Genomic DNA, 23603 nt, shown 5'->3' with positions numbered 1-23603 from the left:
GGTGATGCGTTTGACGCTCCGTCCTTTCCAATAAATATCGAGGGTTTTATGCCGCGTTCACATACCAGTCGGAACTAGGAAACTCTGAAATGCCCAACTTGCTATCTGGTTGTAGTTATACACGTGCCACGTTCAACGAATCAGCATGTCATAAATGTCTGAGTGTCCTAGTTCTGACACCTGATTAGCATGTGAACGCGGCATTATTGTGGTGACATGATAATCGATGATTGGCTGCAGTTTGACAAATAAAAATAATAAAATCACATTTTATTTGTCACATGCGCCGAATACAGCAGGTGTAGAAATGCTGACAAGCCCTTAACCAACAATGCAGTTTTAAGAAAATAAGAGTTAAGAAAATATGTATTAAATAAACTAAAGTATAAAAGTAACAATAAAATAACAATAACGAGGCTATATAGAGGGGGTACCGGTACCGAGTCAATGTGCGGGGGTACAGGTTAGTCGAGGTAATATGTACTTGTAGGTAGGGGTAAAGTGACTATACATAGATAATAAACAGCAAGTAGCAGCAACGTAAAAAAAAAAAGGGGGTCAATACAAATAGTCCAGGTAGCCATTTGATTAATTGTTCAGCAGTCTTATGGCTTGGGGGTAGAAGCTGTTAAGGAGCCTTTTGGACCTAGACTTGGCGCTCCGGTACTGCTTGTCGTGTGGTAGCAGAGGGAACAGTCAATGACTTGGGTTGCTGGAGCCTTTGACCATTTTTAGGGCCTTTCTCTGACACCACCTGGTATAGAGGTCCTGGATGGCAGGAAGCTCGGCCCCAGTAATGTACTGGGCCGTACGCACTACCCTCTGTAGCGCCTTACGGTCAGATGACGAGCAGTTGCAAACCAGGCGGTGATGCAACCAGTTAGGATGCTCACGATGGAGCAGCTGTAGAATTTTTTGAGGACCTGGGGACCCATGCCAAATCTTTTCAGTCTCCTGATGGGGAATAGGCTTTGTCGTGCCCTCTTCACGACTGTCTTGGTTTATTTGGACCATGATAGTTTGTTGGTGATGTGGACACCAAGGAACTTGAAACTCTCGACCTGCTCCACTACAGCCCTGTCGATGTGAATTGGGGTGTGTTTGGCCCTCCTTTTCCTGTAGTCAACGATCAGCTCCTTTGTCTTGCTGACGTTGAGGGAGAGGTTGTTGTCCTGGCAACACACTGCCAGGTCTCTGATCTCCTTCCTATAGGCTGTCTCATCGTTGTCGGTGATCAGGCCTACCACAATCGTGTCGTCGGTTAACTTAATGATGGTGTTGGAGTCGTGTTTGGCCATGCAGTCATGGGTGAACAGGGAGTACAGGAGGGGACTGAGCACGCACCCCTGAGGGGCCCCCGTGTTGAGGATCAGCGTGGCAGATGTGTTGTTACCTACCCTTACCACCTGGGGTCGGCCCGTCAGGAAGTCCAGGATCCAGTTGCAGAGGGAGGTGTTTAGTCCCAGGGTGATCTATGGTGTTGAACGCTGAGCTGTAGTCAATGAACAGCATTCTCACATAGGTGTTCCTTTTGTCCAGATGGGAAAGGGCAGTGTGGAGTGCAATTGAGATTGCGTCATCTTTGGATCTGTTGGGGCGGTATGCGAATTGGAGTGGGTCTAGGGTTTTCAGGATGATGGGTGTTGACGTGAGCCATGACCAGACTTTCTCTCTCTTTTGTCCATAATAATGCCACCTTCAAAACAACTGGAAACAACTGGGCACTCGGAACTGGAAAATCTCCGACTTCAGTGCGTTCAAGACAACTGGGAACTCTGAAAATAACGCTCTGACTGTCATCCAACTCGGAATTCCAAATCGGGAACTCTGGACTCTTTCTAGCTCCTACTTTCTGACGACATATTAAACTCAGTTGTATTGAAAACACCATAATAATCTCATGATGTAGGCATCCTGTAGCTCAGTTGGTAGAGCATGGCGCTTGCAATGCTAGAGTTGTGGGTTCGATTTCCACGGGGGGCCAGTATGAAAAATGTATGCACTCACTAACTGTAAGTCGCTCTGGATAAGAGCGTCTGCTAAATGACTAAAATGTAAATGTAAAATGCTATAAGTGCGCTCTAGCCAACAGTGCGCAGACAGCACTGTTGGCTAGAGTGCACTTGCCAATACCAAAGTGGACTTGCCAATAGCAGAGTGGGTAAACTCGCTATATAACGCAACATTGTTTGTGAGAAAACCATCAGTAGAGTTTAAAATGCGATGGAAACCTATTTAACTTGTATTTTTTATTCGGTACAAGGGAATTTAATCGCAAAAGGTATTTTTGTGTGCACTATGTCATCATGCACAAGCTTTTATCTGCAACAAGTTAATTTGATGGAAACATCTCTGGTGGGGAAATGTGAATTTGTTTAAATGCGGATTTTAGAATATTCGTATGAAAATCGGTCGCCAGTTGGATGGAAACTGAGCTATAGAAAAAATTTGCAACTCTTTAATTGGCTGCAATTTAGGAAACAGAAGTAACCACAGATGAATGGATTTGGCATAAGGTCAATTATGTAGGCCAATTATGTTTCTTCCACTCTGACTGGTTTCCACCACTTACCACAGTCACAAAGTTCAAATTGGCTATAACGTAAAACTGTATGAAGACTAAAATTAGCTTTTTGTCTTAATGTAAGGCATAAGGTTAGCAGTGTGGTTAAGGTTAGGGTTAGGCATAAGGTTAGGGTTAGGGTTAGGCATAAGGTTAGGGTTAGGGTTAGGGTTAGGCATAAGGTTAGGGTTAGGGTTAGGCATAAGGTTAGGGTTAGGGTTAGGGTTAGGGTTAGGGTTAGGCATAAGGTTAGGGTTAGGCATAAGGTTAGGGTTAGGGTTAGGCATAAGGTTAGGGTTAGGGTTAGGGTTAGGCATAAGGTTAGGGTTAGGGTTAGGCATAAGGTTAGGGTTAGGGTTAGGCATAAGGTTAGGGTTAGGCATAAGGTTAGGGTTAGGGTTAGGGTTAGGCATAAGGTTAGGGTTAGGGTTAGGCATAAGGTTAGGGTTAGGGTTAGGCATAAGGTTAGGGTTAGGGTTAGGCATAAGGTTAGGGTTAGGCATAAGGTTAGGGTTAGGGTTAGGCATAAGGTTAGGGTTAGGGTTAGGCATAAGGTTAGGGTTAGGGTTAGGCATAAGGTTAGGGTTAGGGTTAGGCATAAGGTTAGGGTTAGGCATAAGGTTAGGGTTAGGGTTAGGCATAAGGTTAGGGTTAGGCATAAGGTTAGGGTTAGGGTTAGGCATAAGGTTAGGGTTAGGCATAAGGTTAGGGTTAGGGTTAGGCATAAGGTTAGGGTTAGGCATAGGGTTAGGGTTAGGGTTAGGCATAAGGTTAGGGTTAGGGTTAGGCATAAGGTTAGGGTTAGGCATAAGGTCAGGGTTAGGGTTAGGCATAAGGTTAGGGTTAGGCATAAGGTTAGGGTTAGGCATAAGGTTAGGGTTAGGCATAGGGTTAGGGTTAGGGTTAGGGTTAGGCATAAGGTTAGGGTTAGGCATAAGGTTAGCAGTGTGGTTAAGGTTAGGGTTAGGCATAAGGTTAGCAGTGTGGTTAGGGTTAGGGTTAGGCATAAGGTTAGGGTTAGGGTTAGGCATAAGGTTAGGGTTAGGGTTAGGCATAAGGTTAGGGTTAGGCATAAGGTTAGCAATGTGGTTAGGGTTAGGGTTAGGCATAAGGTTAGGGTTAGGGTTAGGCAGAAGGTTAGGGTTAGGGTTAGGCATAAGGTTAGGGTTAGGCATAAGGTTAGGGTTAGGCATAAGGTTAGCAGTGTGGTTAAGGTTAGGGTTAGGCATAAGGTTAGCAGTGTGGTTAAGGTTAGGGTTAGGCATAAGGTTAGCAGTGTGGTTAGGGTTAGGCATAAGGTTAGCAGTGTGGTTAAGGTTAGGGTTAGGCATAAGGTTAGCAGTGTGGTTAAGGTTAGGGTTAGGCATAAGGTTAGCAGTGTGGTTAAGGTTAGGGTTAGGCATAAAGTTAGCAGTGTGGTTAAGGTTAGGGTTAGGCATAAGGTTAGCAGTGTGGTTAAGGTTAGGGTTAGGCATAAGGTTAGCAGTGTGGTTAAGGTTAGGGTTAGGCATAAGGTTAGCAGTGTTGTTAAGGTTAGGTTTAACGTCACATTTTAAGAAGATACATTCTAGAAATAGGCGGGGTTTATGACTTTGTGGCTGGGGTAACTAGTGACGACCTCTGGCGTTCATATGTGAGGCTAGTTTGGATTCACTTCAGAGCAGTGGAGTATGAAGGTAGCGAGTTAAGCTACGCAGGCGTGTCTGGGCGTCACGTAAACCCGGAAAGGAGAAACAAGGAAGACGTTGAGTTTCAGAGAAGTCATTTTCTGTCGAACCAAGCACCACAAATTAGTCAAATAAAATGTCTAACATTAGAAAGAGAGATTGGAAACCAGGTAAGATCGAGATGAGCTAGCTTGAAATGTGTCAGTCTCGTCGCGTAACCAAGGAAAGGTAGCTAGCTATATAACGCCAACGTTAGCCAGTTAGCCACTGCTGAATTTGAGGTAACCGTATTAAGTTGGCAAACTTCAGCTTCTGTTTTCTTCAGCATGTGCACCAGCGTGTAGGAGCAGGTGGCAACACAGGTCACCATCAACCACACACATTAATAGGAAATTGATGTCATTCTGAACATAATTAGCTAGCTATGCCATTTGTTGTCAAAGATTCGCACATAGACATGAGGTAACTTACCCTGTCTCTGATTATATTTTCTCTTCACTTCATCAGACCATGTCATCATTCAGGAAAACCCACACATTTTGCAAACCCACGTGAGTAGTGTGTGTGTGTGTGTGTGTGTGTGTGTGTGAGCGAGTGAGTACATGCCTCCTGTAGTTCAGTTGGTAGAGCATGGCGCTTGCAACGCCAGGGTTGTGGGTTCGATTCCCACGGGGTGCCAGTATGGAGAAAAATAATGTATGCACTCACTAACTGTAAGTCGCTCTGGATAAGAGCGTCTGCTAAATGACTAGAATCTAAATCTGATGCATGACAGATCAGATTCATGTTTGCCTTCTGCTCCAATGATAAGTGCGGCAGTATATAGTTAGTTAGCTATATAGCCTCATGGTTCCCAGTAAATCTACTTTAATCTCTCTCTCTCTCTCTCACCGACAGGAAGCTTTGGTGGATCTGATAAGTGGACGAGACACTAAACACACCTTTATGGATTTGTTCAACTCTGGCATGTTTGGTAAGAACATACAGTCCCGAATGGTACATTGTTCCCTATTAATGCCAGATTGGTAAGAAATACTGTTTAGCAAGTCATATTTTTGTTTGGAAATCTTTGGATGATTCAAGTCTGATTAGGTCATATGCTGTATGATAGCCAGTTCAAGTTCAGGTGAACTCAGAGATGTGTTCCAAATAACACACTATTCCCTATGTAGTGCACTACTTTTGACCAGATCCATATGGGCCCTGGTCAAAAGTAGTGTACTACATAGGGAATAGGGTACCATTTGGGACTTTACCCTACTGAAAGGCCAGATGAGGGATCTACATGTCTGCCTTGTAAAGATGTGGTCCTAATGTGAATTGTCATTACACGGTACCATTTATTGATTTAGTTCAGCATTTCCCAATCCTGGTCCTGGGGACCGCAATTGGTACACATTTTAGTTTTTTCGCTAGCTTTACACAGCTTGATGATGAGTTGATTTTTTGAATCACCTGTATAGTGCTACTAAGGACAGAAATGTGCACCCCTTTGGGACCCCAGGACCAGGATTTGCCCCTTTGGGTGCCCAGGGCCAGGATTTGCCCCTTTGGGTGCCCAGGGCCAGGATTTGCCCCTTTGGGTGCCCAGGGCCAGGATTTGCCCCTTTGGGTGCCCAGGGCCAGGATTGGGAAAGACTGCTTTAGTTAATCAGCAGATATGTATTATTGCTGTCCATTGCCATGCATTTCACCCTATGTTTGATTTCCAGGTCTTGATTTTGTCAACCCCATGATTGACTATGTTGACGATGACGAAGACTATTATGATGACAGAAAGCTGAAAAATAATAAAGCCTATTGCGGATTTGCACAGAATTTTTTAGGGCATAGTGTCCCAAAGAAATCATTAACCCCCCACCCACGTATAAGACAACTCACTCCTGAGGTAAGATGCCAAACAACTTTTTCAGTCAATCACATCATTTTGTATTACATTCAGCATGAAGAGGACGTTTTTACTGAGAATAACTTTCCTTTTTAGGAAGCTGAAAAAAACGCCAGAGAACTTATAGAAGAAGAGAACAAACTGAAAGAAAAAGCAGAAAAGAAAAGACTTAAAAAGATGGTGAGTGTCTGTCTCTGTCTGTAGTCTCTGTCTGTAGTGTGTCTGTCTGTAGTGTGTCTCTGTCTGTAGTGTGTCTGTCTCTGTCTGTAGTGTGTCTCTGTCTGTCTGTAGTCTGCCTGTAGTGTCTCTGTCTGTCTGTAGTGTCTGTCTCTGTCTGTAGTGTCTGTCTCTGTCTGTAGTGTCTGTCTGCCTGTCTGTCTCTGTCTGTAGTGTCTGTCTGCCTGTCTGTAGTGTGTCTGTCTCTGTCTGTAGTGTGTCTGTCTCTGTCTGTAGTGTGTCTGTCTCTGTCTGTCTGTAGTGTCTGTCTCTGTCTGTAGTCTCTGTCTGTAGTGTGTCTCTGTCTGTAGTGTGTCTCTGTCTGTAGGTAGTGTGTGTGTCTGTCTGTCTGTAGTGTCTGTCTCTGTCTGTAGTCTCTGTCTGTAGTGTGTCTCTGTCTGTAGTGTGTCTCTGTCTGTAGTGTCTGTCTCTGTCTGTAGTGTCTGTCTCCTGTCTGTAGTGTCTGCCTGTCTGTAGTGTGTCTGTCTCCTGTCTGTAGTGTGTCTGTCTCTGTCTGTAGGTGTGTCTGTCTCTGTCTGTCTGTAGTGTCTCTGTCTGTAGTGTCTGTCTCTGTCTGTCTCCTGTCTGTCGTGTCTGCCTGTCTCTAGTGTGTCTGTCTCTGTCTGTAGTGTGTCTGTCTCTGTCTGTAGTGTGTCTGTCTCTGTCTGTAGTGTGTCTGTCTCTGTCTGTCTGTAGTGTCTTCTCTGTCTGTCTGTAGTGTCTGTCTCTGTCTGTCTGTCTGTAGTGTCTGTCTCTGTCTGTAGTGTCTGTCTCTGTCTGTCTCCTGTCTGTAGTGTCTGCCTGTCTCTAGTTTGTCTGTCTCTGTCTGTAGTGTGTCTGTCTCTGTCTGTCTGTAGTGTCTTCTCTGTCTGTCTGTAGTGTCTGTAGTGTCTGTCTGTCTGTAGTGTCTGTCTGTCTGTAGTGTCTCTGTCTGTAGTGTCTGTCTCTGTCTGTAGTGTGTCTGTCTGTTGTGTCTGTCTCTGTCTGTATCTGTCTGTCTCTGTCTGTAGTGTGTCTGTCTCTGTCTGTAGTGTATGTCTGTCTGTCTGTCTGTCTGTCTGTAGTGTGTCTGTCTGTCTCTGTCTGTAGTGTGTCTGTAGTGTCTCTATCTGTCTGTCGTGTCTGTAGAGTCTGTCTGTCTCTGTCTGTAGAGTCTGTCTGTCTCTGTAGTCTGTCTGTAGTGTATGTCGTGTCTGTCTGTCTGTCTGTAGTGTATGTGTGTCTGTCTATCTATAGTCTGTCTGTAGTGTCTCTGTCTGTCTGTAGTGTCTCTGTCTTTCTGTAGTGTCTGTCTCTGTCTGTAGTGTGTCTGTCTCTGTCTGTAGTGTGTCTGTCTCTGTCTGTAGTGTGTCTGTCTGTCTGTCTCTGTCTGTAGTGTATGTCTCTGTCTGTCTCTGTCTGTCTAGTGTCTGTCTGTCTCTGTAGTGTCTGTCTAGTGTCTGTCTCTGTCTGTTGTGTCTGTCTCTGTCTGTAGTGTCTGTCTGTCTCTGTCTGTAGTGTCTGTCTCTGTCTGTAGTGTGTCTCTGTCTGTAGTGTTGCTGTCTCTGTCTGTAGTGTTGCTGTCTCTGTCTGTAGTGTTGCTGTCTCTGTCTGTAGTGTGTCTGTCTCTGTCTGTAGTTTCTCTGACTGTCATGTCTGTCTGTCTGTCTGTAGTGTTTCTCTGTCTGTAGTGTTGCTGTCTCTGTCTGTAGTGTTGCTTTCTCTGTCTGTAGTGTGTATGTCTCTGTCTGTAGTGTGTGTCTCTGTCTGTAGTGTGTCTGTCTCTGTCTGTAGTGTCTCTGTCTGTAGTGTTGCTGTCTCTGTCTGTAGTGTGTATGTCTCTGTCTGTAGTGTGTGTCTCTGTCTGTAGTGTGTCTGTCTCTGTCTAGTGTCTGTCTGTCTCTGTCTGTAGTGTCTGTCTAGTGTCTGTCTCTGTCTGTCTGTCGTGTCTGTCTCTGTCTGTAGTGTCTGTCTGTCTCTGTATGTAGTGTCTGTCTCTGTCTGTAGTGTGTATGTCTCTGTCTGTAGTGTGTGTCTCTGTCTGTAGTGTGTCTGTCTCTGTCTGTAGTGTCTCTGTCTGTAGTGTGTCTGTCTCTGTCTGTAGTGTGTCTGTCTCTGTCTGTAGTGTGGCTGTCTCTGTCTGTCTGTAGTGTCTTCTCTGTCTGTCTGTAGTGTCTGTCTCTGTCTGTCTGTCTGTAGTGTCTGTCTCTGTCTGTAGTGTCTGTCTCTGTCTGTCTCCTGTCTGTAGTGTCTGCCTGTCTCTAGTTTGTCTGTCTCTGTCTGTAGTGTCTGTCTCTGTCTGTCTGTAGTGTCTTCTCTGTCTGTCTGTAGTGTCTGTAGTGTCTGTCTGTCTGTAGTGTCTGTCTGTCTGTAGTGTCTCTGTCTGTAGTGTCTGTCTCTGTCTGTAGTGTGTCTGTCTGTTGTGTCTGTCTCTGTCTGTATCTGTCTGTCTCTGTCTGTAGTGTGTCTGTCTCTGTCTGTAGTGTCTGTCTGTCTGTCTGTCTGTAGTGTCTGTCTGTCTCTGTCTGTAGTGTGTCTGTAGTGTCTCTATCTGTCTGTCGTGTCTGTAGAGTCTGTCTGTCTCTGTCTGTAGAGTCTGTCTGTCTCTGTAGTCTGTCTGTAGTGTATGTCGTGTCTGTCTCTGTCTGTAGTGTATGTGTGTCTGTCTATCTATAGTCTGTCTGTAGTGTCTCTGTCTGTCTGTAGTGTCTGTCTCTGTCTGTAGTGTGTCTGTCTCTGTCTGTAGTGTGTCTGTCTCTGTCTGTAGTGTGTCTGTCTGTCTGTCTCTGTCTGTAGTGTATGTCTCTGTCTGTCTAGTGTCTGTCTGTCTCTGTAGTGTCTGTCTAGTGTCTGTCTCTGTCTGTCGTGTCTGTCTCTGTCTGTAGTGTCTGTCTGTCTCTGTCTGTAGTGTCTGTCTCTGTCTGTAGTGTGTCTCTGTCTGTAGTGTTGCTGTCTCTGTCTGTAGTGTTGCTGTCTCTGTCTGTAGTGTTGCTGTCTCTGTCTGTAGTGTGTCTGTCTCTGTCTGTAGTTTCTCTGACTGTCGTGTCTGTCTGTCTGTCTGTAGTGTTTCTCTGTCTGTAGTGTTGCTGTCTCTGTCTGTAGTGTTGCTGTCTCTGTCTGTAGTGTGTATGTCTCTGTCTGTAGTGTGTGTCTCTGTCTGTAGTGTGTCTGTCTCTGTCTGTAGTGTCTCTGTCTGTAGTGTTGCTGTCTCTGTCTGTAGTGTTGCTGTCTCTGTCTGTAGTGTGTATGTCTCTGTCTGTAGTGTGTGTCTCTGTCTGTAGTGTGTCTGTCTCTGTCTAGTGTCTCTGTCTCTGTCTGTAGTGTCTGTCTAGTGTCTGTCTCTGTCTGTCTGTCGTGTCTGTCTCTGTCTGTAGTGTCTGTCTGTCTCTGTCTGTAGTGTCTGTCTCTGTCTGTAGTGTGTATGTCTCTGTCTGTAGTGTGTATGTCTCTGTCTGTAGTGTGTGTCTCTGTCTGTAGTGTGTCTGTCTCTGTCTGTAGTGTCTCTGTCTGTAGTGTTGCTGTCTCTGTCTGTAGTGTGTATGTCTCTGTCTGTAGTGTGTGTCTCTGTCTGTAGTGTGTCTGTCTCTGTCTGTAGTGTCTGTCTAGTGTCTGTCTCTGTCTGTCTGTCGTGTCTGTCTCTGTCTGTAGTGTCTGTCTCTGTCTGTAGTGTCTGTCTCTGTCTGTAGTGTTTGTCTCTGTCTGTAGTGTCTGTCTCTGTCTGTAGTGTGTATGTGTCTGTCTGTGGTGTCTGTCTATAGTGTATGTCTGTCTGAAGTGTGTCTCTGTCTGTAGTGTTGCTGTCTCTGTCTGTAGTGTCTGTCTGTCTCTGTCTGTAGTGTCTGTCTGTCTGTAGTGTCTGTCTGTCTGTAGTGTCTCTGTCTGTCTCTGTCTGTCGTGTCTGTCTGTCTCTGTCTGTCGTGTCTGTCTCTGTCTGTAGTGTGTCTGTCTGTAGTGTCTGTAGTCTGTCTGTCTGTGGTGTCTGTCTGTCTGTAGTGTGTCTCTGTCTGTAGTGTCTCTGTCTGTCGTGTATGTCTGTCTATCTATAGTCTGTCTGTAGTGTCTGTCTGTATTGTCTCTGTCTGTCGTGTCTGTCTCCGTCTGTAGTGTGTCTGTCTCTGTCTGTAGTGTCTGTCTGTCTCTGTCTGTCTCGGTCTGTAGTGTCTGTCTCTGTCTGTAGAGTCTGTCTGTCTCTGTCTGTAGAGTCTGTCTGTCTGTCTGTAGTGTGTCTGTCTGTCATGTCTGTCTGTAGTGTGTATGTCTGTGTCTGTAGTGTCTGTCTGTCTGTCTGTGTAGTGTGTGTCTGTAGTGTATGTCTGTCTATCTATAGTCTGTCTGTAGTGTCTGTCGTAGGGATTAATATTTTTCCTGAAAATCTACCACGTTTCAATACCTGGAATAATGCATATTTATCCAGAGAGTCCTGGGAAGTACCGCATCAATCGGAAGTGCCCGTTTTTAAAGTGTTTTAAAACCAAGATCTGGTCACTATGCCAGGGTTCTCCCCAAATAAGAGGGGCGCTGTGCCACCTGGTTGGCTTGGCTGTGCCGCTATGTCAAGATTTCACAGCAAATTAAACTGATATTTAGTAATGATAGTAACTATCTTTGATCGGCAGCGCATTTCGACAGAGCACGCTCCGGATGCACAGAGCACTCTGAGTATAGCGTTGTCAAAATATTCTAACTTTGTAACGGCTGTCAAACAAAAGTCAAAAGTTGCTAAACTTGCTAGATAACCTCCAACGAATGACAGAATATCTCCTATATTTGGCAAAATCTAGTTGATTATACAGATAGCAGATCAGCTCATGAGTAATGGGTTGAAGAGTGGAAATATTAGAAATATCAAGGTATCTTTTATTTTTTAACCCCCTTTTCCTACCCAATTACGATCTTGTCACATCGCTGCAATTCCCCAACGGGCTCGGGAGAGGCGAAGGTCAAGTCATGCGTCCTCCGAAACATGACCCGCCAAACCGTGCTTCTTAACGCCCGCTCACTTAACCCGGAAGCCAGCCGCACCAATGGAGGAAACACCGTTCAACTGGCGACTGAAGTCAGCCTGCAGGCGCCCGGCCCGCCTCAAGGAGTCGCTAGAGCGCGATGAGACAAGTAAAGCACCCCTGGCCAAAACCCTCCCCTAACCCAGACGACGCTGGGCCAATTGTGCGCCGGCCTATGGGACTCCCGGTCACGGCCGGTTGTGACACGGCCTGGGATCGAACCCGGGTCTGTAGTGACGCCTCAAGCACTGTGATGCAGTGCCTTAGACAGCTGCGCCGCTCGGGAGGCCCCAATATCAAGGTATCTTAACGGGGGAGTAACTCTGTTATCCATATCTACTCATACTGTTTGTTCATCACACATTCTCTGCCGACGCTCTCATATTGGCAGCAATACGAGACAACGCAGAGAAGCGGGGGAAATGTTATAGCAGTGTTTTGACATGCATAGGCGAGAGACATGCTTTGATAATACAAACTATGGATTACAGAATAAAGATAAGAATTTCATGCGAGACAGGAATCAGGATTTTGGGGTTTCAGTGGGATTGGGACAGGAGAAGATCTGAATTTTCCCTCATGCCTCTCTGAATTAAATAAAATAAAATGCAAATTAATTACTTAAAATCATACAATGTGATTTTTTATTTTTTTTTATTGTTAAGACTTCATGTCTGTAGCTAGTTTTCCATCCAATTGACATGTTTTAATAGTTAAATGGGTTTCCGTCACATTTTAAACTCTACTGATGGTTTAGTCACAAATGTTTTGCGTTTATAGCTAGGACTGGGATTTGCCAGGGACCTCACGATGCGATATTATCACGATACTTTGGTGCCGATATGATATGTATTGCGATTCAATACTGTGATTTTTTTTTTTTATGGCGATTCGATGTTCCAAACATATTGCTCATGTCTGCCGCAGTGGGACCAGATGGAGACGTGAGAAAATGAGTTTTAATCAGTCATAGAAATTAAAGTGCTTAAAACAAATTGGCTCCCTATTTAAAGAATGGAGATCAAGCTATGAAGGAGAAAGACAGGAGTTTTGGTGCATGTTACAGACAACTTGCGCGTAAATAATATTGCGATATTGTCAAAACGATACAATATATCGTCTAATATAATATCCCGATATGTAAATATCTACTTTTTTTGTCTTTTTCCCCATCACTAGTTACAGCGTGTAATGTGCCCACTCTGGTTTGCACCTGCGCTCTATATAGCCTACATGAGATCATTATGGACAATGAGATTATTTATATTTGTCAAACTGCAGCCAAGCATCGATCATCATGTCACCAGAATAAGACCCTCGATATTTATTGGAAAGGAGCATCAAGCTCCTCACCGTGCACTTTCACCACCCTGTGAAGTTCATCATCATTTATTTCATTAGTCTAATAAAGTGCATGGGTTTCCAATGAGTCGTAGTGGGAGGACCACACAACATATCTTCACATGACTCCCAAGTTTACTTTGAAATTATGGTTATTATATCAATATTTGCGCATAAATGTTTCCACCGCCATTTCTTGCATAATACATTTTATACATAAAAGGATCCCACCTTGTGTTTTGTCGACATTTTGAAAGTTTACTGACAAATTTCCTGTTTCAATCAGGCCTTTCGTGACATTTATTTTTAATCGACATGTACTTTACTGGCATTACAAGGTTGGAGGGAAACCTGGTTAGTGACCGATTCCTATGTAGTGGATTACGGAAACCTGGTTAGTGACCGATTCCTATGTAGTGGATTGCAAATCAATTTTGTGAAGATTCACAATGACAGCTCTAAGAGTCGCACGTTCTTTTATAGCAGGGATTATCAACTCTACTGAACAAAAATATAAACGCAACAATTTCAACTATTTTATTGAGTTACAGTTCATATCAGGAAGTCAGTCAATTGATATCAATTCATTAGGCCCTAATCAACTGATTTCATGTGACTGGGCATAGGCCCACCCACTGGGGAGCCAGGACCAGCCAATCAGAATGAGTTTTTCCCCCACAAAAGGGCATTATTACAGACAGAAATACTCCTCAGTTTCATCAGCTGTCTGGGTGGCTGGTCTCAGACGATCCTGCAGGTGAAAAAGCAGGAAGTGGAGGTCCTGGGCTGGCGTGGTTACACGTGGTCTGAAGTTGTGAGGCCTGTTGGACGTACTGCCATATTCTCTGAAGTGACTGCTCTACTAAATAAATCTTGGTCGACCAACAGCCTATGGACCAAACAATCGACCAGTCGACTAAATGGGGTCAGCCCTAATTCCTCCTCCACCAAACTTTACAGTTGGCACTATGCATTTGGGCAGGTAGCGTTCTCCTGGCATCCGCCAAACCCAGATTCGTCCATCGGACTGTCAGATGGTGAAGCTTGATTCATCACTCCAGAGAACGCGTTTCCACTGCTCCAGAGTCCAATGGTGGCGAGCTTTACACCACTCCAGCCCACACTTGGCATTGCGCATGGTGATCTTAGGCTTGTGTGCGGCTGCTCGGCCATGGAAACCCATTTCATGAAGCTCCAGACGAACAGTTCTTGTGCTGACGTTGCTTCCAGAGGCAGTTTGGAACTCGGTAGTGAGTGTTGCAACCGAGGGCAGACGATTCTTACACGCTTCAGCACTCAGAGGTCCGGTTCTGTGAGCTTGTGTGGCCTACCACTTCGCAGCTGAGCCGTTGTTGCTCCTAGACGTTTCCACTTCACAATAACAGCACTTACAGTTGACCGGGGCAGCTCTAGCAGGGCAGAAATGTGATGAACTGACTTGTTGGGAAGGTGGCATCCTATGACGGTGCCACGTTGAAAGTCACTGAGTTCTTCAGTACGGCCATTCTACTGCCAATGTTTGTCTATGGAGATTGCATGGCTGTGTGCTCGATTTTATACACCTGTCAGCAACGGGTGTGGCTGGATTAGCCGAATCCACTAATTTGAAGGAGTGTCCACATACTGCTGTACTTTGGAACAGATTTCCAAAATTAAAATCACTTGGAGCTGATTTGCTGTTGTTTACAGGCTAAAGGCTTCATGGACAACCTGTTTGATACTACGCATGGTGAGGGCCTGAGTCAGGGCTGAGTGAGGGCCTGAGTGAGGGCCTGAGTGAGGGTTAGGGTTAGGGCCTGAGTGAGGGCCTGAGTCAGGGCCTGAGTGAGGGTTAGGGTTAGGGCCTGAGTGAGGGCCTGAGTGAGGGCCTGAGTCAGGGCCTGAGTGAGGGTTAGGGTTAGGGCCTGAGTGAGGGCCTGAGTGAGGGTTAGGGTTAGGGCCTGAGTGAGGGTTAGGGTTAGGGCCTGAGTGAGGGTTAGGGTTAGGGCCTGAGTGAGGGTTAGGGTTAGGGCCTGAGTGAGGGCCAGAGTGAGGGCCTGAGTGAGGGCCTGAGTGAGGGTTAGGGTTAGGGCCTGAGTGAGGGCCTGAGTCAGGGCCTGAGTTAGGGTTAGGGGCTGAGTGAGGGCCTGAGTGAGGGCCTGAGTGAGGGCCTGAGTGAGGGTTAGGGTTAGGGCCTGAGTGAGGGCCTGAGTCAGGGCCTGAGTGAGGGTTAGGGTTAGGGCCTGAGTGAGGGCCTGAGTCAGGGCCTGAGTCAGGGTTAGGGTTAGGGCCTGAGTGAGGGCCTGAGTGAGGGCCTGAGTGAGGGTTAGGGTTAGGGCCTGAGTGAGGGCCTGAGTCAGGGCCTGAAACATGGGGAAAAGGTTTGATTTCCCGGGTCTTGTCAGTTCTATTCTTTTCAGGAAATATAAAGTGTTCCAGGGATGATCCCAGTTACCATGTTAATCCTAGTCTGTAGTGATGGGCTGTCCTGTCCTGTCTGTCTTGTCTCTGTCTGTCCTGTCCTGTCTCTGTCCTGTCTGTCCTGTCTCTGTCTGTCCTGTCCTGTCTCTGTCTGTCCTGTCCTGTCTGTCTTGTCCTGTCTGTCCTGTCTGTCCTGTCTGTCCTGTCCTGTCTGTCCTGTCTCTGTCCTGTCTGTCCTGTCCTGTCTGTCCTGTCTCTGTCTGTCCTGTCCTGTCTGTCTTGTCCTGTCTGTCCTGTCTGTCTTGTCCTGTCCTGTCCTGTCCTGTCTGTCCTGTCTCTGTCCTGTCTGTCCTGTCTCTGTCCTGTCTGTCCTGTCTCTGTCTGTCCTGTCCTGTCTGTCCTGTCTCTGTCTTGTCCTGTCCTGTCTGTCCTGTCCTGTCTGTCCTGTCCTGTCTGTCCTGTCCTGTCTGTCTCTGTCTGTCCTTTTTGTCCTGTCCTGTCTGTCCTGTCCTGTCTGTCCTGTCCTGTCTGTCTCTGTCTGTCCTGTCTGTCCTGTCCTGTCTGTCCTGTCCTGTCCTGTCCTGTCTGTCCTGTCCTGTCTGTCCTGTCTGTCCTGTCTCTGTCTGTCCTGTCTGTATTGTCTCTGTCTGTCCTGTCCTGTCTGTATTGTCTCTGTCTGTCCTGTCCTGTCTGTCTCTGTCTGTCCTGTCCTGTCCTGTCTCTGTCTGTCTCTGTCTGTCCTGTCCTGTCCTGTCCTGTCTGTCCTGTCCTGTCTGTCCTGTCCTGTCTGTCCTGTCCTGTCTGTATTGTCTCTGTCTGTATTGTCTCTGTCTGTCCTGTCCTGTCTGTCTCTGTCTGTCCTGTCCTGTCTGTCCTGTCTGTCCTGTCCTGTCCTGTCCTGTCCTGTCTGTCCTGTCTGTCTGTATTGTAGGCTTGGGCGGTATTTGGAAATAACCACATGATGCTTTTTTCAATGCTGTTTTAAACTATTTATTTTAAGTTTTTCAATAAATTTTAAATATTTGTAGCCACTTTTTAAATGAATACCTGCTGTCAACTTGTGCAATACGTTTGGCGATAAAGCAGATCGCGTTCTTCATTTCAACTGTTACTTGTGCTAATTTCATTAGTGTTCTGGCAATAGATACCCAATAGGGTTTTTAGTGTTTTGTTGGTGCCCCCTAAGGGGTAATAATGTATATGAGAGAAGGACGGTATGACGATATGAAAATCCTCCCCGATCCTACTGCACCGTCTGTGTGTGGTGACAGCAGTAGCCAAACAGGGTCAAGCAGTAATCATGTGTTTCATCCCAAATTACATCCTATTCCCTATGAAGTGTTGAATTTTTGGCCTCATGCCCATAGTGTGTGTGTATAGAGAGAAGGGTGGCATTTGGTACACATGCTCTTCGCCCTCCAGGGGAAACCACCTGTTGTTCTAATGCAGGTATTTCTCTCTGTTCTTACCCCCCACAGCGACAGAAGGAGAGGAAACGTGCAGGGAAAGAAAAGGAGCCTGTAAGTTTTATGTTCCACTTTCACCACTTGTAGAGAGTCTGGGCTTGACGCCCTATTTCCTAATGTAGCCCATTGGGCTCTGGTCAAAAGGAGTGCGCTGTTATAGGGAAATATAATACAGTTCATTCGGAAAGTATTCAAACCCATTGACTTTCTACACATTTTGTTACGTTACAGCCTTATTCTAAAATGGATTTAATAAAAAATGTTCTTCATCAATCTACACGTAATACCCCATAATGACAAAGCGAAAACAGCTTTTTAGACGTTTTTGCAAATGTATATTAAAAATAAAAAACATACCTTATTTACATAAGTATTCAGACCCTTTGCTATGAGACTCGAAATTGAGCTCAGGGGCTTCCTGTTTCCATTGATCATCCTTGAGATGTTTCTACAACTTGATTGGAGTCCACCTGTGGTAAATTCAATTGATTGGACATGATTTGGAAAGGCCCCACAGTTGACAGTGCATGTCAGAGCAAAAACCAAGCCATAAGGTTGAAGGAATTGTCTTTAGAGCACTGAGACAGGATTGTGTCGAGGCACAGATCTGGGGAAGGGAACCAAAAAATTTCTGCAGCATTGAAGGTCCCCAAGAACACAGTGGCCTCCATCATTCTTAAATGGAAGAAGTTTGGAACCACCAAGACTGGCCGCCCGGCTAAACTGAGCAATCGGGGGAGAAGGGCCTTGGTCAGGGAGGTGACCAAGAACCCGATGGTCACTCTGACAGAGCTCCAGAGTTCCTCTGTGGAGATTTGAGAACCTTCCAGAAGGACAACCATCTCTGCAGCATTCCACCAATCAGGACTTTATGGTAGTGGCCAGACGGAAGCCACTCCTCAGTAAAAGGCACATGACAGCCCGCTTGGAGTTTGCCAAAAGACACCTAAAGGACTCTCAGACCATGAGAAACAAGATTCTCTGGTCTGATGAAACCAAGATTGAACTCTTTGGCCTGAATGCCAAGCGTCACGTCTGGAGGAAACCTGGCACCATCTCCACGGTGAAGCATGGTGGTGGCAGCATCATGCTGTGGGATGTTTTTCAGCGGCAGGGACTGGGAGTTTTTTATTTATTTAATAAATTAGCAAAACATTTCTAAAGACCTGTTTTTGCTTTGTCATTATGGGGTATTGTGTGTAGATCGATGAGGGGGGAAAAAACAATTTAATCCATTTTAGAATAAGTCTCCGTAATGTAATGAAATGTGGAAAAAGCAGAGGTCTGAATACTTACCGAATGCAGGGAAATTAGTGTATTCCAAATGGCACCCTATTCCCTATATAGTGCGCTATAGGGCCCTGGCCAAAAGTAGTGCACTTTATAGTGAATGGGGTCCTTTTTCAGATGCAGCCCCTGTTATCTTGTATATGCATTTGTACACTGAACATATTTGCCTTATTTGCCTCTAGGAGGAGCCAGGGAGGTCCAGCCCCTCAGAGAATCCGGAGCCAGGGCCAGGGAGGTCCAGCCCCTCAGAGAATCAGGAGCCAGGGCCAGGGAGGTCCAGCCCCTCAGAGAATCAGGGGCCAGGGAGGTCCAGCCCCTCAGAGAATCAGGGGCCAGGGAGGTCCAGCCGCTCAGAGAATCAGGAGCCAGGGAGGTCCAGCCCCTCAGAGAATCAGGGGCCAGGGAGGTCCAGCCCCTCAGAGAATCAGGGGCCAGGGCCAGGGAGGTCCAGCCGCTCAGAGAATCAGGGGCCAGGGCCAGGGAGGTCCATCCCCTCAGAGAATCAGGGGCCAGGCAGGTCCATCCCCTCAGAGAATCAGGGGCCAGGGCCAGGGAGGTCCATCCCCTCAGAGAATCAGGGGCCAGGGCCAGGGAGGTCCAGCCGCTCAGAGAATCAGGGGCCAGGGCCAGGGAGGTCCATCCCCTCAGAGAATCAGGGGCCAGGGCCAGGGAGGTCCATTCCCTCAGAGAATCAGGGGCCAGGGAGGTCCAGCCGCTCAGAGAATCAGAGGCCAGGGCCAGGGAGGTCCATCCCCTCAGAGAATCAGAGGCCAGGGCCAGGGAGGTCCATCCGCTCAGAGAATCAGGGGCCAGGGCCAGGGAGGTCCATCCCCTCAGAGAATCAGGGGCCAGGGCCAGGGAGGTCCAGCCGCTCAGAGAATCAGAGGCCAGGGCCAGGGAGGTCCATCCCCTCAGAGAATCAGAGGCCAGGGCCAGGGAGGTCCATCCGCTCAGAGAATCAGGGGCCAGGGCCAGGGAGGTCCAGCCGCTCAGAGAATCAGGGGCCAGGGCCAGGGAGGTCCAACCGCTCAGAGAATCAGAGGCCAGGGCCAGGGAGGTCCATCCCCTCAGAGAATCAGGGGCCAGGGCCAGGGAGGTCCAGCCGCTCAGAGAATCAGGGAGGTGATATAAACATTGAAAGAGAGCGGGAGGAGAAGAAGTTTATGGAGGAGAGCCTTGGTCTGGGACCTGGTGGCAGCAGGCAGCAGGAGGCGCAGGATCCACCTCCTCCTTTGGAGGAGAACTGTGGTAGCAGTAATGAGCACCAGGAGGAGGTGAGCGACTAGGGCTTAGCCAGGGAGGCAAGAGGTTAGCCAGGCACCAGGAGGAGGTGAGCGACTAGGGCTTAGCCAGGGAGGCAAGAGGTTAGCCAGGCACCAGGAGGAGGTGAGCGACTAGGGCTTAGCCAGGGAGGCAAGAGGTTAGCCAGGCACCAGGAGGAGGTGAGCGACTAGGGCTTAGCCAGGGAGGCAAGAGGTTAGCCAGGCACCAGGAGGAGGTGAGCGACTAGGGGCTTAGCCAGGGAGGCAAGAGGTTAGCCAGGCACCAGGAGGAGGTGAGCGACTAGGGCTTAGCCAGGGAGGCAAGAGGTTAGCCAGGCACCAGGAGGAGGTGAGCGACTAGGGGCTTAGCCAGGGAGGCAAGAGGTTAGCCAGGCACCAGGAGGAGGTGAGCGACTAGGGGCTTAGCCAGGGAGGCAAGAGGTTAGCCAGGCACAAGGAGGAGGTGAGCGACTAGGGCTTAGCCAGGGAGGCAAGAGGTTAGCCAGGCACCAGGAGGAGGTGGAGCGACTAGGGCTTAGCCAGGGAGGCAAGAGGTTAGCCAGGCACCAGGAGGAGGTGAGCGACTAGGGCTTAGCCAGGGAGGCAAGAGGTTAGCCAGGCACCAGGAGGAGGTGAGCGACTAGGGCTTAGCCAGGGAGGCAAGAGGTTGGCCAGGCACCAGGAGGAGGTGAGCGACTAGGGCTTAGCCAGGGAGGCAAGAGGTTAGCCAGGCACCAGGAGGAGGTGAGCGACTAGGGGCTTAGCCAGGGAGGCAAGAGGTTGGCCAGGCACCAGGAGGAGGTGAGCGACTAGGGCTTAGCCAGGGAGGCAAGAGGTTAGCCAGGCACCAGGAGGAGGTGAGCGACTAGGGCTTAGCCAGGGAGGCAAGAGGTTAGCCAGGCACCAGGAGGAGGTGAGCGACTAGGGCTTAGCCAGGGAGGCAAGAGGTTGGCCAGGCACCAGGAGGAGGTGAGCGACTAGGGCTTAGCCAGGGAGGCAAGAGGTTAGCCAGGCACCAGGAGGAGGTGAGCGACTAGGGCTTAGCCAGGGAGTCAAGAGGTTAGCCAGGCACCAGGAGGAGGTGAGCGACTAGGGCTTAGCCAGGGAGGCAAGAGGTTAGCCAGGCACCAGGAGGAGGTGAGCGACTAGGGCTTAGCCAGGGAGGCAAGAGGTTAGCCAGGCACCAGGAGGAGGTGAGCGACTAGGGCTTAGCCAGGGAGGCAAGAGGTTAGCCAGGCACCAGGAGGAGGTGAGCGACTAGGGCTTAGCCAGGGAGGCAAGAGGTTAGCCAGGCACCAGGAGGAGGTGAGCGACTAGGGGCTTAGCCAGGGAGGCAAGAGGTTAGCCAGGCACCAGGAGGAGGTGAGCGACTAGGGCTTAGCCAGGGAGGCAAGAGGTTGGCCAGGCACCAGGAGGAGGTGAGCGACTAGGGCTTAGCCAGGGAGGCAAGAGGTTGGCCAGGCACCAGGAGGAGGTGAGCGACTAGGGCTTAGCCAGGGGAGGCAAGAGGTTAGCCAGGCACCAGGAGGAGGTGAGCGACTAGGGGCTTAGCCAGGGAGGCAAGAGGTTAGCCAGGCACCAGGAGGAGGTGAGCGACTAGGGCTTAGCCAGAGAGGCAAGAGGTTAGCCAGGCACCAGGAGGAGGTGAGCGACTAGGGCTTAGCCAGGGAGGCAAGAGGTTAGCCAGGCACCAGGAGGAGGTGAGCGACTAGGGGCTTAGCCAGGGAGGCAAGAGGTTAGCCAGGCACCAGGAGGAGGTGAGCGACTAGGGCTTAGCCAGGGAGGCAAGAGGTTAGCCAGGCACCAGGAGGAGGTGAGCGACTAGGGCTTAGCCAGGGACGCAAGAGGTTAGCCAGGCACCAGGAGGAGGTGAGCGACTAGGGCTTAGCCAGGGAGGCAAGAGGTTAGCCAGGCACCAGGAGGAGGTGAGCGACTAGGGCTTAGCCAGGGAGGCAAGAGGTTAGCCAGGCACCAGGAGGAGGTGAGCGACTAGGGGCTTAGCCAGGGAGGCAAGAGGTTAGCCAGGCACCAGGAGGAGGTGAGCGACTAGGGCTTAGCCAGGGAGGCAAGAGGTTAGCCAGGCACCAGGAGGAGGTGAGCGACTAGGGCTTAGCCAGGGAGGCAAGAGGTTAGCCAGGCACCAGGAGGAGGTGAGCGACTAGGGCTTAGCCAGGGAGGCAAGAGGTTAGCCAGGCACCAGGAGGAGGTGAGCGACTAGGGCTTAGCCAGGGAGGCAAGAGGTTAGCCAGGCACCAGGAGGAGGTGAGCGACTAGGGCTTAGCCAGGGAGGCAAGAGGTTAGCCAGGCACCAGGAGGAGGTGAGCGACTAGGGCTTAGCCAGGGAGGCAAGAGGTTAGCCAGGCACCAGGAGGAGGTGAGCGACTAGGGCTTAGCCAGGGAGGCAAGAGGTTAGCCAGGCACCAGGAGGAGGTGAGCGACTAGGGCTTAGCCAGGGAGGCAAGAGGTTAGCCAGGCACCAGGAGGAGGTGAGCTGACTAGGGCTTAGCCAGGGAGGCAAGAGGTTGGCCAGGCACCAGGAGGAGGTGAGCGACTAGGGCTTAGCCAGGGAGGCAAGAGGTTGGCCAGGCACCAGGAGGAGGTGAGCGACTAGGGCTTAGCCAGGGAGTCAAGAGGTTGGCCAGGCACCAGGAGGAGGTGAGCGACTAGGGCTTAGCCAGGGAGGCAAGAGGTTAGCCAGGCACCAGGAGGAGGTGAGCGACTAGGGCTTAGCCAGGGAGGCAAGAGGTTAGCCAGGCACCAGGAGGAGGTGAGCGACTAGGGCTTAGCCAGGGAGGCAAGAGGTTAGCCAGGCACCAGGAGGAGGTGAGCGACTAGGGGCTTAGCCAGGGAGGCAAGAGGTTAGCCAGGCACCAGGAGGAGGTGAGCGACTAGGGCTTAGCCAGGGAGGCAAGAGGTTAGCCAGGCACCAGGAGGAGGTGAGCGACTAGGGCTTAGCCAGGGAGGCAAGAGGTTAGCCAGGCACCAGGAGGAGGTGAGCGACTAGGGCTTAGCCAGGGAGGCAAGAGGTTAGCCAGGCACCAGGAGGGAGGTGAGCGACTAGGGCTTAGCCAGGGAGGCAAGAGGTTAGCCAGGCACCAGGAGGAGGTGAGCGACTAGGGCTTAGCCAGGGAGGCAAGAGGTTAGCCAGGCACCAGGAGGAGGTGAGCGACTAGGGCTTAGCCAGGGAGGCAAGAGGTTAGCCAGGCACCAGGAGGAGGTGAGCGACTAGGGCTTAGCCAGGGAGGCAAGAGGTTTGATTGTTTAGCTCCTGTATAGTGAGGGGAAAAAGTATTCGATCCCCTGCTGATTTTGTACGTTTGCCCACTGACAAAGACATGATCAGTCTATAATTTTAATGGTAGGTTTATTTGAACAGTGAGAGACAGAATAAAAACAGAAAAATCCAGAAAAACGCATGTCAAGAATGTTATAAATTGATTTGCATTTTAATGAGGGAAATAAGTATTTGACCCCTCTGCAAAACATGACTTAGTACTTGGTGGCAAAACCCTTGTTGGCAATCACAGAGGTCAGACGTTTCTTGTAGTTGGCCACCAGGTTTGCACACATCTCAGGAGGGATTTGGTCCCACTCCTCTTTGCAGATCTTCTCCAAGTCATTAAGGTTTCGAGCCTGACGTTTGGCAACTCGAACCTTCAATTCCCTCCACAGATTTTCTATGGGATTAAGGTCTGGAGACTGGCTAGGCCACTCCGGGACCTTAATGTGCTTCTTCTCGAGCCACTCCTTTGTTGCCTTGGCCGTGTGTTTTGGGTCATTGTCATGCTGGAATACCCATCCACGACCCATTTTCAATGCCCTGGCTGAGGGAAGGAGGTTCTCACCCAAGATTTGACGGTACATGACCCCGTCCATCGTCCCTTTGATGCGGTGAAGTTGTCCTGTCCCCTTAGCAGAAAAACACCCCCAAAGCATAATGTTTCCACCTTAATGTTTGACGGTGGGGATGGTGTTCTTGGGGTCATAGGCAGCATTCCTCCTCCTCCAAACACGGCGAGTTGAATTGATGCCAAAGAGCTCGATTTTGGTCTCATCTGACCACAACACTTTCACCCAGTTCTCCTCTGAATCATTCAGATGTTCATTGGCAAACTTCAGACGGCCCTGTATATGTGCTTTCTTGAGCAGGGGGACCTTGCGGGCACTGCAGGATTTCAGTCCTTCACAGAGTAGTGTGTTACCAATTGTTTTCTTGGTGACTATGGTCCCAGCTGCCTTGAGATCATTGACAAGATCCTCCCGTGTAGTTCTGGGCTGATTCCTCACCGTTCTCATGATCATTACAACTCCACGAGGTGAGATCTTGCATGGAGCCCCAGGCCGAGGGAGATTGACAGTTATTTTGTGTTTCTTCCATTTGCGAATAATCGCACCAACTGTTGTCACCTTCTCACCAAGCTGCTTGGCGATGGTCTTGTAGCCCATTCCAGCCTTGTGTAGGTCTACAATCTTGTCCCTGACATCCTTGGAGAGCTCTTTGGTCTTGGCCATGGTGGAGAATCTGATT

At 49.0% G+C, this 23603-nt stretch overlaps 1 protein-coding gene across 14 annotated transcripts in view; it reads left to right on the top strand.

The window, feature by feature from the left end:
• The first annotated feature begins 4234 nt into the window (after positions 1–4234).
• The window catches only part of LOC121546411 (inactive TPR repeat-containing thioredoxin TTL3), a 39421-nt gene continuing 20052 nt past the window's right edge, over positions 4235–23603 (top strand). For 3 of the 14 annotated variants that reach the window (XM_041857683.1, XM_041857684.1, XM_041857682.1), the window contains exons 1-7: positions 4235–4400; positions 4738–4781; positions 5128–5203; positions 5943–6118; positions 6215–6298; positions 16536–16577; positions 17996–19087. In XM_041857683.1, the coding sequence (XP_041713617.1) occupies positions 4367–4400; positions 4738–4781; positions 5128–5203; positions 5943–6118; positions 6215–6298; positions 16536–16577; positions 17996–19087 (1548 nt within the window). In that variant the 5' untranslated portion in view covers positions 4235–4366. The remainder of the gene's footprint in view (positions 4401–4737; positions 4782–5127; positions 5204–5942; positions 6119–6214; positions 6299–16535; positions 16578–17995; positions 19088–23603) is intronic. The other 11 variants (XM_041857692.1, XM_041857690.1, XM_041857685.1 and 8 more) reach the window with 11 other exon arrangements.

Source organism: Coregonus clupeaformis, chromosome 25, assembly GCF_020615455.1.
Source record: "Coregonus clupeaformis isolate EN_2021a chromosome 25, ASM2061545v1, whole genome shotgun sequence".
Classification (NCBI taxonomy): domain Eukaryota; kingdom Metazoa; phylum Chordata; class Actinopteri; order Salmoniformes; family Salmonidae; genus Coregonus; species Coregonus clupeaformis.
Note: the sequence above shows the minus strand (reverse complement) of the source record. Positions and strands in the feature narration are given on the sequence as shown.